Source organism: Aythya fuligula, chromosome 7, assembly GCF_009819795.1.
Source record: "Aythya fuligula isolate bAytFul2 chromosome 7, bAytFul2.pri, whole genome shotgun sequence".
In the NCBI taxonomy this organism is placed as follows: domain Eukaryota; kingdom Metazoa; phylum Chordata; class Aves; order Anseriformes; family Anatidae; genus Aythya; species Aythya fuligula.
Window position 1 is genome coordinate 5,668,303 of NC_045565.1, and position 13,619 is coordinate 5,681,921.

Sequence of the window (13,619 nt, forward strand, 5' to 3'; positions counted from 1 at the left end):
GCAAGGCCCAGGAAGGGTCAACAGTTATGATGTCTTCTTTAACCAGGCAGTAAATTTGTATTAAACAAGCACACAAGCAAGCATCCAGATTAACAGGTACAAAAAAAGGAAAAGAAAACCAAATATACCATTGATTTCAGCACAAGCATGGCTCTAAGTTCAGTGAGAAGCTGCCAGTCTTGGTGGAACAAGTCATTATACTCAGGCAAATTATCTTACGATATCACCAAACACCAACAACAGGTTAAAAAAAAAAAAACGTAGCTGTTTTTGGAAATACAAAGCTTGGTTTTGCCCTTCCCAATCCAGACCCAAGCCCAGCAATCAGCAGCTCAAAGACAAGTGCCTCTAATGAAAAAACTGATATTTTGCCCCCAGTTTTTTAAGCCATGTGGGTTAAACATACATTTCAGTGGCACCCAGTAACAGCCAACAGCCTCCCCCAGATCCTTGTGCTGCAGAAAATGAAGTTGCAAGCCATATGCAGACAGTCCCCCAGACTTGTGTTTATGAACGGAGATCACAAGCAGGCAAAGCACCCAAAAATATAACACAAACTTCACATATTCTGCCCCAAAACCAATGAATTACTGGAGCATCCCTCAAGCCAAATACATGATACAGCTTCCAGGCACGGGCAAACATACACGAGCTGAACCAAAGCTTCCAGGTACAAACAATTTTTTGGGGAAAAAAAACACAAACATTTGTTCATTCCTTTGCTTGCTAACCATGACCTCTACTTTGGGTTAAAAAATGACTTTTCCAGGGCTGAATGAAGAGTGAAACGTGTTGGGGAGGGATGGAGCCCTGCGCCAATACTGCTGCACAGGGCGAGCACTGCAGACGTGCCATCACTTGGAATAAGCTGTGGTTAAAGCACCAAAGCACATGCCCAATCTGGTTAATGCTTAATTAAGCAAATCCAGAAAAAGATGTAGTTTTGCAAATTAACAGTTGCCTTCTCTGTAAAGGCAGAGATGGTCACCCAGTGCAGTGTCAGTGCTTGCTCTGCGCTCCTAACATGCAGCTAGAAAAGCCCCATCAGCAAAACCCTCGCAGATCCATTTCCAAAGCTCCTTAACGAGAAACACTTGATTGGCCTCTTTGGGAAGAGCATATTCTTGGTGAGCCACTTAACATTGACAGTTTGTGTTTCAATCTGGAGGAAAAAAACATGCACGTGGCACATTTATTCATGTAACGTGGCTGTGTTTCGCTACCACCTTTGTGCTCAGGCGCGCCAGAGCTTCGGGAATTTCTTGCCTTGTGTGAACACTTACCAGTGACTGATGCCTTCCCAAACAACAGGAAAAAAATCTAAGTGCATGCAAGATTTTGTAAATAAGTGAGGAATTTGGGGTGAGCCATAGCAATCTCCTATTCACAAGTGTCATCATACTGCGTTTGTTCCCTTTTTTAAAAACAAACCTGAAGGTTACCAGTACTACCTGATATAAAACCAGGAATATTTGGAATGGTGAAGCCAGCTTGCTGCAAAGCAGTTCTCTTTCAGTCCCAACTGACCACCCTCAATTATACAAGCTCTTTAAAGACATCTCCTCGTTCATTTCTTTTATGGGTAGCAATAGGCAGAGGAAAAGTCAAAACACAGCGCTCAGTGTGAAAAGAAATGGTCTTTTTTTTTTGTCACCCTGCAGTAGGGGTTGTATGATATCTGTAGGGTACGTTTGCTCAAAATTTCTTCACTTGTTCTGAGTTTGCTGGCTTTATAAGGTGAACATGACCTTCCCTATCATTGCAGTTTGGGGATACGCGTCTCTAAAAATGAAGTATCTCTACGAAGCAAGGGGAGCTGGTAATCTAAAAGCGTGTTTGCCTGAGATGGATTTTATAGAGAGCAACCCCCTGAGATCTCGCAAATCTCCTGCCTACTTTTATTTCCCCTATAAACACCAGCTGCGTTTTAAACTCACTGGTTAAATCCTCCAGCTTAACACAGCCAATACTGATGAGCTAGGGAATTTTCTGGGGGGGGAACACCCATTACTGCTTGTGCACAGAACATGGAGCAGTGCACGTGGTGATTACGCACTATTAGTGCATGGTGCTGGTGTACAGCCTGACACTCAGTGCTTAACACAGCAGAGAGCTCCCCTACAAATAAATAACCCCAAAAAGGCCTTCAGAAGCAGACTAAAACATGGAGTTTTTCAGCCCAAATATTCAAAAGCCCTATGGGGAGAAACAGGCAGGGCAGGTCCCTCTGTGCTACGAAACAGGGACGAAAAGGGATTTGGGAGAGAATAAGGGGGTTTAGAATTGGCTTTAATTTCCTTTCTTTAGAGCTAACTTTATAATGGGGATGGGAAATGTCATTTTACACCCCTCCTGGGATTTTATATCACTTTTGTATTGCTGAAGAAATAAACATTTTCGAATTGAGGGTTGTGATGGAAGTCATTACAGCCCAGGAAACCAACCCAAGCCTCCTTTGGCAGTGGAGAAGCTTGCATTAGGAGCAGCTCGAGGTAATTTATTATGAAGTCTACATATTAACACAGGCAAATGCAAACAGAGTCTGCATGGCAAATGGAGGTGGGTGTTAGAGCACAGGAAGATGCTTATAATGTGCCTGCAGCTGATAAATACTGCAGCTCAGGACCTCTCACGAGTGCATTTTAATAAAGAGCTTTTAAAAACCGTCTCCTTCTGGGGTGATTTGTTTATCTGTATACACAGCGGGCCCCAAATTCACACCTGGACATAGATGAAGTTGTTCTGCATATATCTTTCCCTCCAAATTTGAATTTGGACACATACAGAATCAGAAATTAGGCAGCAATGATTCCTACGGGTGGTCTCCTGGGACTGGAAAGAGACATTTGCATCCGCTCCTTCCAGCAAGGCTGTGAATGTTCACCACCTTTCCAACCCAAGGGCACCTGAAACGCAAGGCCAGCATTCTGAACAACCAAGGAAAGAGACACAGACTTCCCAGACCCTTCACAGGCAGCAAAACCAGTCATGCACAGGAGGAACCCCTGCTGGGAAAGCAGAAGGGAATGCCTCTGAAAAGGGACAGTCTACACTGCTGCTCCCCTCCGCTGCGGTGCCGCAGTCCTCGGCAGAGTAACAAGGTGGGCTCCCTCAGGAATTAGGGTTGTGCATCCAGGACTCGCTTTCTGCTGCTCCAAACAAACCACTGGAGTCTTACGTAAGGTCATTTTTGGCCATAATGGCTGCTTAGGAACAGCTCCTTCAGAGTAATATTTGTTCTCTGTTGACCACACATTTGCAATTTATTCAGGTTGCCCAAAATCTCTCACAAATAGGAGCTTAAAGGAGGTCTCATCTGCAAGCTTGGATTGTTTTTCACACAGGGGAAAAGAAAAAAAAATCCTCAGTGCTGAAGACAAACTTCTGCAGCCCATAGATTTTCTACCAAAACCCACAGGAGATGAAGCTCTCCTAATCCTGCTGCTCACACGACGGCGGCACAGCTAACCCAGCTCTCCTGGCCTCCTCACTGCGCTAATTAGGAGCGAGAAGATCTCTCCAGGAACAACAGGCTGTGCTGCTTTCCTACAGCTGGCTCAGCCCTCGCCTCGATTCTGCCCAAAATGGAGCTGTATTTTCAAAGTTCCTCTCTCTAAGTCAAATAATCCAAGCTGAGGAGGAGCAGCGCTCGGGTTGCTTGCACAATAGCAGCTTCCCCACACTGCTGCAGCCCAGGACTGTTTTTATTACACCATCACACTCTTTTTTTCCCCCGTTAAGTACAAAGGGCAGGCGATGCTTGGGAAATGAAGCTGTGCTCCAGCCCAGACACAAGGTGCCTGTAGGACCACAGCAGCATTTGCCATGGAAATTTGGTGGGCGAGGATTAAAATGAGGTCTCTGGTGTCCCAAACCATGCTTCTGAAATGAGCTGACCTCCGACACCCTTGAATGTAAATGTCTGTTCAGGTCCCCAGATGGAATATCAGGATGCATCTCAGGCTGCAGTACACTCAGAAATGTCCTTTGCCATGAACAAATCCAGTGTGAAAGCACGTGGGGAAACAGTTCTGCACAGAATGCTTTTACTTTGCCCTCTGATGCTGTGAAATCAATGAAAACCAGAGGGAAAGTCAGCAAAAACTACATATTCAGGGTACACTTCCCTCTTTACTTACTAACACTAAAAGATCTTCTCTCTGCTTCCTAGCTCCTCTTCCCAGAAGCCTTTTTATGAACTCTAGCATCTAAATATCTTCCTGAGCAACTATTTCTGAATGCAGTTCACCCTACATAGTTCTGTACCTTTGAAAACCTCAGGCAAGTTTGCAAAAATCACCTTCATCTAACTCACACGTATTCAAGTACCTGACATCTCCCTCAAGCTTGTAAAAAGCTTTGGCCAGGGCAATGCCTCTCCTTTCCCACAAAACAAAAATAACTCCACGGCTTCAAGCAAAAACCATCTTTTTCCAACACAACCAGCCCTCTGCTGCTAATAAGACTGGAAACAAGTCAGAGGCCTCAAAAGGCAGGAAGGAAACAGGAGGACAGGGAGATACACCTTGGAGCACTGCTCGAAGATGCTTCCATTATTACTAAAAGTTACCCTGAGGACTTCGTTCTGAGCAACCCAGGCTAGAGTATTGGACATAAATCCTTTTGGCCACGTATTGAGAATGCCTTCAGGATTATTTCATAAAGGAGCAGGGAAAAGGGGGCAGCATACACTGTCCCTTTTACATGAAAAGTGCGTATCATGAGGTCTGAAGCACAAAGTAATTAAAGCACATGCTGTCTGCTTTGTACCTGCCAGAAATCCTGGTGGAAGGGGAGAGGGTTAGAGAAGGGAAGAAAACGAGGGAATGCTTGGTTACACCAAAGCCATCATTAGAAATAAGACACAAGTATCACGGATTAGTATCTGGAAGAAACCCCGCTGGATACCTAGAAACCAGAATAAAAGAGCACAGACAGCAACCAGAGCACGTTAGAGGGATCTGCCCAATGAACCCTGTGAAAACAAGCAAGAGAATTAGTGGCACAAGGCAACAGCAAGTAGAGCTCCAGACATACGAACAGGACACAACCGCTTGGTAGGAGGCAGGAGAGGATGAAGTGTTCTGTATGTGGAGGTAAAGCAACACACATGTCTACGGGGATGTTTGTGTGCCGTGCAATTACCCTGTGTTAAATGTAATTAAGTGTTCTCTTTGATTATTTTTTTTTTTTCAAAAAACAAGAGAAGAACCTGCAGGTTAGTATCCACACAGGTCCTGGTGAACTGCACACAGTAAGTGGCAGTGAGGATCAGAAAAGTAAATCAAAGCTGCCAAGCAAAGCAGTCGAGGGCCACATGTGGCTGGGAGAAGAAAGCTAACGAGCAAAGAAACCCACAAACATGGGCAGTGGTGTCAGCGAGGTGGAGGAGGAGCACATTAGTTCAAATCACAGGTCTGCTGCTATTTCACAAGATCAGCGTCTCTGCTTGCTTTTGCTAAGTGATGGGAAGGAGTCATCTTCCACCAGCTAGTCAGAACACTTTGGGGCATGCTGGAGAACTTAGGTTCAGAAGAGTGAGGTTATTACCTGTATAACATGTCCCTGCTCGTTATGTAAGCACGACTGGCTCTAGGTAAAGCCAGAAGGTAAAGAAATGTAAAAGCAGGAAATCTGACATTAGGCACTGATGTTTTGCATGGATGACAGAGCAGGATAGGCGAACGCCTCAAGGTATCTCCAAGGCATAAACCAGACAGAGTCCTGGTGTGACCAGTTCCAGCTGCTTATTTCAATCACTCCTATGCATGAGAGTGGCAGGAGCTCGTACAGTTGAGTTTACACAACTCCTCGACTGCTTCATTGCATCTAAGGAAAAGTACTGAGGATCTCGCTCAGCTAATGAGCTCAGTAAGTCAACTGCACATGCACGTTATGCTGCATCCTTCTGAAGGGAGGTTTCAGAGGCACTTGAACACCACAGTAACTCAGAGCTCTCATCCAGCGTCAGGCTCCCGAATGAAAGCAGGACTTGGAGCTTGCCTCATGACAAGCCTGGGTCTACAGCAGCTCACGCCACTCTGCCGGCTCCCATGTCCCAGCCTGAGATCATACACAAAGCAAGGGAGCCCAGAAATTCTAGCTAATGAATAAAGGCCCCTTTTTATTCTATATTTTCAAAATTAGCAGCAAGATCTTTCAATCCGCTAGAAAAACCTATACTAAGGATAATCCATCTTCCTCCAGTCCTTTCTGGGGGGGTTCTTCCTGGCACCTGAGACGCTCTTTAAGTCACCTGGCATGAAATCTTCCTCTTGTATTAATTCCCAGCAGCCCTAAAAGGCTCACTTGCAGGGCAACTCCCCTTTCCCTGGGCCCACACCTGCACTTACAGGGCCTTGGTTAAGCTAAACCTCATCCTAGCCCCTTACACAAGCCTGCCCACCTGCATAACAGACTGAGCTATGATCAGAGAGGCTCTTCATGGTGGAAGTGAGTTTCAGATGTTTCAGTGGTCCTTACCTCTTTCTCCTCTCCTTACACTTCAAGCTCAATGAGAACATCAAGGAAAATCAACATGGAAACAGGTGTACTTTAAACAAATAGCCAACATAAAGCACAACACAAACTTACAATGTAAGTGAGCAGCCAGAACATCCAGACATGCTTCAAAATTGACCACCTTCCCTTGTGTGAAGTGGTGAGGACTGCAATGGATGTCTGCAGGCTACTGGCAACCCTACCACCTCTGGTAGGGCCTGAATTCTTGATAACCAGGGAGGGAAAATTTCTGCAAGGATTAGGCACAGAAACTCAAGTATCTGCCCTTCCCTTCATTTTGTTATTGCTGTGTGGTACTCCAGGGCATCCCAAAACATCTAGGGATGTAAATCCAACTGCTGGCAGGAAATACTTAATTCATAAGCTTAATCAGAGGGCAGTGAAAGCCCTTATTACTTCCTGCAGCAGTGGTTGCATGCAGGCAAGCTGTTGCTGGTAACTCAGGGGGCTTTTGTTCATATTAAGCAGCAGCAAGACATTTTCCCAACAGGAGAACAAAAAGGGCAAGTCAAGTTTACTCAGTATTGAAACTAACAAGCCAGGCAGGTTTTTTTCTATGTTGTGCCTCCACCACATCCATTTTCTGCCTCCACTCACCCCTTTAGCTCAGGCTGTGCTGCTGAAAGCTCCCTCCTGTGGCTCAGCAGGATGGGGACCGCAGCAAGCAGAGGCTCCTCTGTCTGCACAGGTGACAGACAGGGCACGGCTTTGCTCTGAACAAGGTGGACGTGCAGCTCACTTTAGAGGACCACTGCTAACAGCATCACTTCAGAAGATGAAGCTTGTCAATCATTAATGCATAAGCCAAGAGAACAGAGTAAACAGTGCATGAAAAAGGACTTTTTTTTTTTTTTTTTTTTAACAAAACCCATATTACAATGTGTGTAACACCAGCAAAGCTTATGCCACACGATGGGTGCTATGAGACTTACTTCCCTTTAGTAACGTGAGAGCTTGTTTATCACTATCATCTTGCTAAGCAAGGATGCAAGCAATTAGTGGTGGCACAGAACAACACATCGATTTTAAAGCCTGATGCAGGAAGAAAACCTCCACGTCACTCTCCAAACTGCTTGCTCTGAAGCCCTGATGAACATGACACAACGGGGGGGAGCAGCACATCTGTAATTGAACAGGACTTTGCCCTGAACAAGAGGGACACCTTTCAAGATGGTACAACATCAGGGACAAGAGATTGCTGCTGCAGCACTGATGAGCACAGTGCTTAGCTGATGGGTTAAGGAAAGCGTTTGCTTTCCGCAGCCAGACTGCAAGAAGAAGAAACAGTTTAAAAATGGAGCAGATGAACAACTGCAGTCTGAGCGTCTTAACTTCACAGCATCCAAGGCTGCAAGTTAGATTTTGCCTGGTCTCACGTCAGCCTTTTCACTAAAACTATCACGGGAAGGTACTTAAACGGTGTTCAGGCTTAATATGAACGCTCTGAAATGTTGACAAACTGATCTATTTCTCCCTCCTACTGAATGAACAGCGATCGATACCTCTTCTCTTCTAGTTTCCTGAGGCTTGCTTGCCTGGGGGTGAAACAAACAAACAAAACCAGAGCCAGAGACAGCGCTGCCTCCCTGAGCACTCAGCGTTTCAAAGAAAACTGAGTTCATGTAGGCAAACAGATCTGACCACGGATTTTCTGGATTCACTGGATGAATGTCTCTTGGGTTTTCGGCCTCATAATGAGCGGAGGAAAACTATCCAGGCTCAGATTACAGGAGCCCAGCTCCCGTTAATAAGGCAGTAACATTTACCTCCCTCTCCAGCCACTCTCTGAATTATCACTAAAAAGGAGCAGGAAGAGGGGGAAAAAAAAAAGAAATATAGAAATATTGTAGTTTCAGCATAGCATTCAAACCCATGCACAGCGAGATGCCTCAGGAGCCCCACACAATTACAGAAGAGGCACATCCCTGAAAATCCTTTGGCAAGACCAGTCCCACTCACTGCACAGCAGCCACTCACTTGTTCTTGTAGTTTTAAGTAAATTGTAGTTTTAAGTAAATCAGAGCTGGTAAGCCATCTCAAATCCCCATCAGTGTTAAAATCTCACAAGTGGCAGCCCAGCAGGATTTAACCCTTGAGACTTGTGCTGTGAAAAGAGCAACTCGTACCTGCATCCTAATGGCGTGGCGTTCACATCTCAACCATTCATGCTCAAAATTCACACCAATACTTGAAACTCTGTACCGTGCTATGCATGTAAAATGCAACTGGCTGCACAGCTGTTATGTTGATTTATAGAAAGAATCAGTGAAAAAGTTTATTTACCTGCAACCCTGGGCACAAACCTTTGCTTGGAAACAAAATTAATCCTTTCTACTCTTCAGCAGTACCTAGCTTGCATATTCCCAGTTCTTTTTCGCAGCACAGCTTGTCTGTCTGAAAGCTCAATCTTTTCACCTTAAAAAGGCAGAGGAAATTTCCAGTGCACAAGCCTATTAATTTCTGAGTGCATGCCTGGGCCACAGGTCCCATTGCCTCCACGGGACATCTGTAAGGATGCTTAAGGGAACAGCAGACCTCCCAGCCTTCTGCTCGAGCTCATCATCTCTGCCAACGCATGAAAGGAGAGCGCCAGAACGGCATCTCCACCAAGGCAGAGCCGCAGCTGGGGAAGTCATCTCCAGGCAGAGCAAGAAGGATTTGCCTCCCAGGAGGAATAAGCAGGTGGAAACAGGCAAGGAGGAAGAGATGCAAAAGGATTTTATCCCTTGGGTGCCGCTATGCGGCCAAACTTGGATGAGAAGGGTCAGTCTCACAGCACCTCAGGTGGTGCTTCACTGAGTACAGGCTGTTTGTTTTAAGCTGAAACCCAAAGCAAGCAATAAAGCGAGGAGAAGATGCTACCAGACACATCCATCTACTGTCAGCTTCTTCCTTTACCAAGGGAGAGCCAAGGCCAATTTTTTTTTAAAGCTCTCCTCACATTCCTGTCTCACCTGGACATCACCACGACCCTAACAGCCAGAGGCACTCAGCCAGTCCCAAGGCAGCTGTAAGCAGCCAGGCAGCCAAACAAGAACCTTTATTTCTTCGCTTCCCACAGAGCGGGCTGCTTCCAGGCTGTTATTAGAGCATGGAAAAATAGGTCCTGGGAGAAGATAATGAAGTCTGCTGCAGTACCCTAAGCCTGCTGCCTCATTTCCAGGCTCCCCAGATCAGAGTGTGGGGATGTCCAAGCGCAGCTCTGACACCTCCAAGTTGTATAAAACAACTTCACTTGCCTACAGGTCAGAGAGGAGGATGGTTAGTGTGTAAGGCTACCAGGACAAAGGGCTCCACCCTTCAGAGATGCTCACCACCGAATGGGGTTCTCTGCAGTAACTGCGTCCATCACCCCGATGGGGTCGTGATTCAAGTCCTCAGTGCTGAGACACGTCACAAAAAGTGGAGTCCAAACTGTTTGCCTTGATCTCGTCCCCAATATGATAAGACCTGATGGCAGAGTGCTCAGGAACAGAAGAACTATTAGCAAGAAAAAGTGTGGCTTTCAGCTTTTCTGCCCTACAAACAAATCTTGTTTATGTAAAGCCTCAGGGAGGAACATGATAGCTTGACAAGATAAAGCGATGCAAGCGAGCTGATGTAAACCAGCCACAGAACAGAGAAACTTTTGGTACCTTGCAAAGAAAATACGTGCTTTATTTTTTGGAAGGTTGAAAAGCAGATACAGTGGTTGTGGCAGTGGGGAAGACAAGAAGTGTTCATGATTCAGTTTTTTGCATCAAAACCAGCTGCCAAACCACCACCTTCCAAGTGCCTGTTTTTCACGCAAGATTTGCTTTGCTGCCTGGGCAAGCAGAACACTTGCACACCACAGGTGACAGGGACCTCAGGTGTTTGATCACCTTTCCCTACTAAACGAAGGAAGACAGGGAACTGCAGGCATTCAGCCCTTGCTGCGTTGTATGTTAATCTTTAAAGCCAGGTTTCTTTGTTGAAGCTTTCGGGAAGCGCCTGACGCATCAGGTACATCACTACAGCAAGGAGGGGATCAGGTGCTGACTTTGCTTCGGAAAAACACAAGTTTGATTTCCAGATGACGCAGAGGAAAAGAAAACATTGCTGAAAGCTGCAGTACCAGGACGTGCCCACGATGACATAACGGAAAACAAACCTGCAGGCATCTGCAGCACGTCACTATGGGCTGGTAGTCCTGGGGCCAGAGCTACCTCTGTACCAGTGGGGTTTATGGTGTGGTTAATCGAGTCTCCCATCTGTATAACGACAGGTCGGATGCTACGTGCCCCATTTACACAGACAAAACTACATCAGAGCATGCTCAGCATTTTACCAACACGTACCACGACAGCACAAACATCCAGAACAGTTGTGTACCACTGCAGAAAGGACCTAGGGTTCAAAAGGGGAATGAAGTGAGGGGATTCGATGGAGTAGAAATACATGCTGGGGATGCAGGAAGAATCGAGCGTCTCCAGGAAACTGGAGACAAATCTGGAAGGGAAGAGTCAAGTGAGTTTTCCCTGAAAATGCATAGCTTATGGGGCTCTCGGTCATAAAGCAGCAGTGAGGAAATGTGATTACAACATAACATTTCCTGGCATACCAGTACTTAAAAGGGGCAGAAATGTTTTGATTGTCAACATTGAGTGAAGTCACCTTTCATAAAAACATTTCTCATTCACTGTCATTATATAAAAACACTGCAATGCTACCAAACAACTGGAAGCCTAGACAATGCTTGAATTTACACCTATATTGAGATAATAAAGCACTCCAGGTTACAGAGGTTATTGAACAATATACATTTGGTCTGATGTGCTCACCTTCCCATCATAGCGCTTCACTATGAACTGATCCAGCCCCAGATCTGAAAGAGAAAAGAAAGCTATTTTTAAAAAATGGTCTTGGAGCACAAAAGCAAGCATTTCTTGGGCTTTCTGGTTCAATGGGGATTAGGAAGTAAAACAGTGTGAATACCATCACTGGGAAGTACAAGGTGAAAGAAAAGTTTTAGTTCCTTGCACAATGCACTTTGATCACAAAAGACAAATTCATAAGATCAGAAAAGAAAATCCTCATCTTGCAGGGACAATAGCAGCACGGCTGCCAGCACCTCTCTCAAGTCTGAAACACCCACCTCAAACAGGGAGATTCCTGCTGTTAACAGGTAAAAATTTTGCCCACAATACCCCAAGTCAATGCACATTGATAAAACTTTTGTTTTCAGTACCATTTTTTCAGTGGTTCACAAATGGAAGAACAGAATTGTTTGCATAATTGGGAATTCTTCATATAAATCCAAGCCTCGTTTGTATTTTCATATCAAATTGTTCATGAGCAGTCAGGTGAAGAGATGCAACTGTATTAGTGAGTGCTTTAGCTAGAAGGGTATTTTGGAGGGAGCTTATTTGTACTAGTAAATTCGATCTCATACCATCACAAAAGTATTTTTTCTTACCCCTATTAAGGGAAAAAAAAGCATTTGCGGAGTTAAGGAGCAGAGCCCTCCATCTGATGAGCCATGCCCAGAAGGCTGCACATATACTGATGAATGCACAGATGAGCAAGATCACAAAAACATCAGAAAGATTAATTATTGGAGCTCTGCAATACAAATTCAGCAAGATGCATCCCGAGAAGAGATTAAGCAGAACTCGAACCGAGCGCTTCCAGTAATTCAGGAGCACAAGGGCCAATTTTCAGTTTTCTGAAGAATAAAACCCCAAGGAACAGCCACATCCCCTGAATTTTCTGCCACTGTTTATGATAATTATCGATTGCTCTTTTCAATTTAAATTAGAAAAAAGATGGAAAAACTAAATAAAACCTCTTCTATCTCATTTGGAGGAGCGGTGAGCAGCCTGCCGCATCACCTGCGTGTGGAGGAGGATAATAAAACACTTCTCATCTATTGAAAAGGTTCATAATGGGTGCAGTGCAGAAAATGGAGTTGCTCATCACTCCAGGGTGACCTCCTCAACCTTTCTGAACCAAAGCAGCTAAAACTCCCCCATCACCAATTTCAGAGGTCAAGACAGCTGTCAGAGGGCTTTCTGCACTTGTGAATATTCAAGCCAGAAAGCACCTTCTCACCATTTTGTGCGCCTGACAACAGCCAGAAAATTGCATATTCAAGCACTTTCTGAGTTTAATCTTCTTTTCCTTGGAAGAATTTTGTTCCTCCTCAAAGTTGTGTGCATAAATGCAGGAGGATATATATTGTCACATTTCAAGGCAGGTTTTGTTTAATACAATGTGCTTATACATATATACTAGATGATGCCCTAAAACATATCCCTGGCAGGCCAGCATTATATACATGCTCACAGAATGCTAAAAAATGTCATAAGACAAAACCAGAAGGTACATCTTAATGGCAAAACCCCTCAAACTGGACACTATTAGGAACGCAAACAGGTTTCAAAGATGACCCAAAATGAATGGATGTTCATGGGATGAACAGGAAGCAAAGATGAACGAGTGCTTTCTTTGATATATACACAAATCCTTACAGGATTTTGTATGTATGTATAGGAAGTTATTAAAAACAGCCAAATAACACCCAAAAAGCCCAAAAATGCAGCACAAAAATGTGTCACTTTTGCTGTCCTTTTCCACGTTGCTATATCAGGGCACACTGGAAGACAGCATTACATACTGCTGGCACAGGAATGTCAGTTCACGTTGGTGTTTTATGCTCATCCTGACTCGCGGCTATGCACAATATCCCTTCTCTGCTGCATTACCTAAGCTCCACACTTAAATTCACCTATAAAATTCCCCTTGCAATAGCTCCATAGCTCCTGACCAAATTAATGAGAACTGTGAAAGTTAAGCCACAAAGGCATATATACATCCAAGGCACACACTTTTACTGCACACACTTCCCCTTTTCCTTTTTTTTTTTTTTTTTTTTTACAGGTTTAGCTATGTGTTTTTCCGCAAGTCCTTAATCTTAAAAGTGAACAAAAGGAAACCAAACACTCCTGATACCTGTGTTCTTCCTTCTTTACATTACATACAAAAAAAAAAAAAAGGCTTTTCCTCAAAGACTTTTACAGCAGAAACTCAAGGTATGCATAAGGCTGGAAAGCCGATGTGGGAGCCAGCAAAATGGA

The 13,619-nt window shown here is 44.7% G+C and overlaps 1 protein-coding gene across 6 annotated transcripts in view; it reads right to left on the minus strand.

Annotated features, from left to right (window-relative positions):
* The window catches only part of MICU1 (mitochondrial calcium uptake 1), an 88,000-nt gene that overhangs the window by 38,092 nt on the left and 36,289 nt on the right, over positions 1 to 13,619 (minus strand). For 4 of the 6 annotated variants that reach the window (XM_032190915.1, XM_032190912.1, XM_032190913.1 and 1 more), the window contains 2 exons: positions 11,325 to 11,368; positions 4,771 to 4,782 (listed from right to left, as the gene is read on the minus strand). In XM_032190915.1, the coding sequence (XP_032046806.1) occupies positions 4,771 to 4,782; positions 11,325 to 11,368 (56 nt within the window). The remainder of the gene's footprint in view (positions 1 to 4,770; positions 4,783 to 11,324; positions 11,369 to 13,619) is intronic. The other 2 variants (XM_032190917.1, XM_032190916.1) reach the window with 1 other exon arrangement.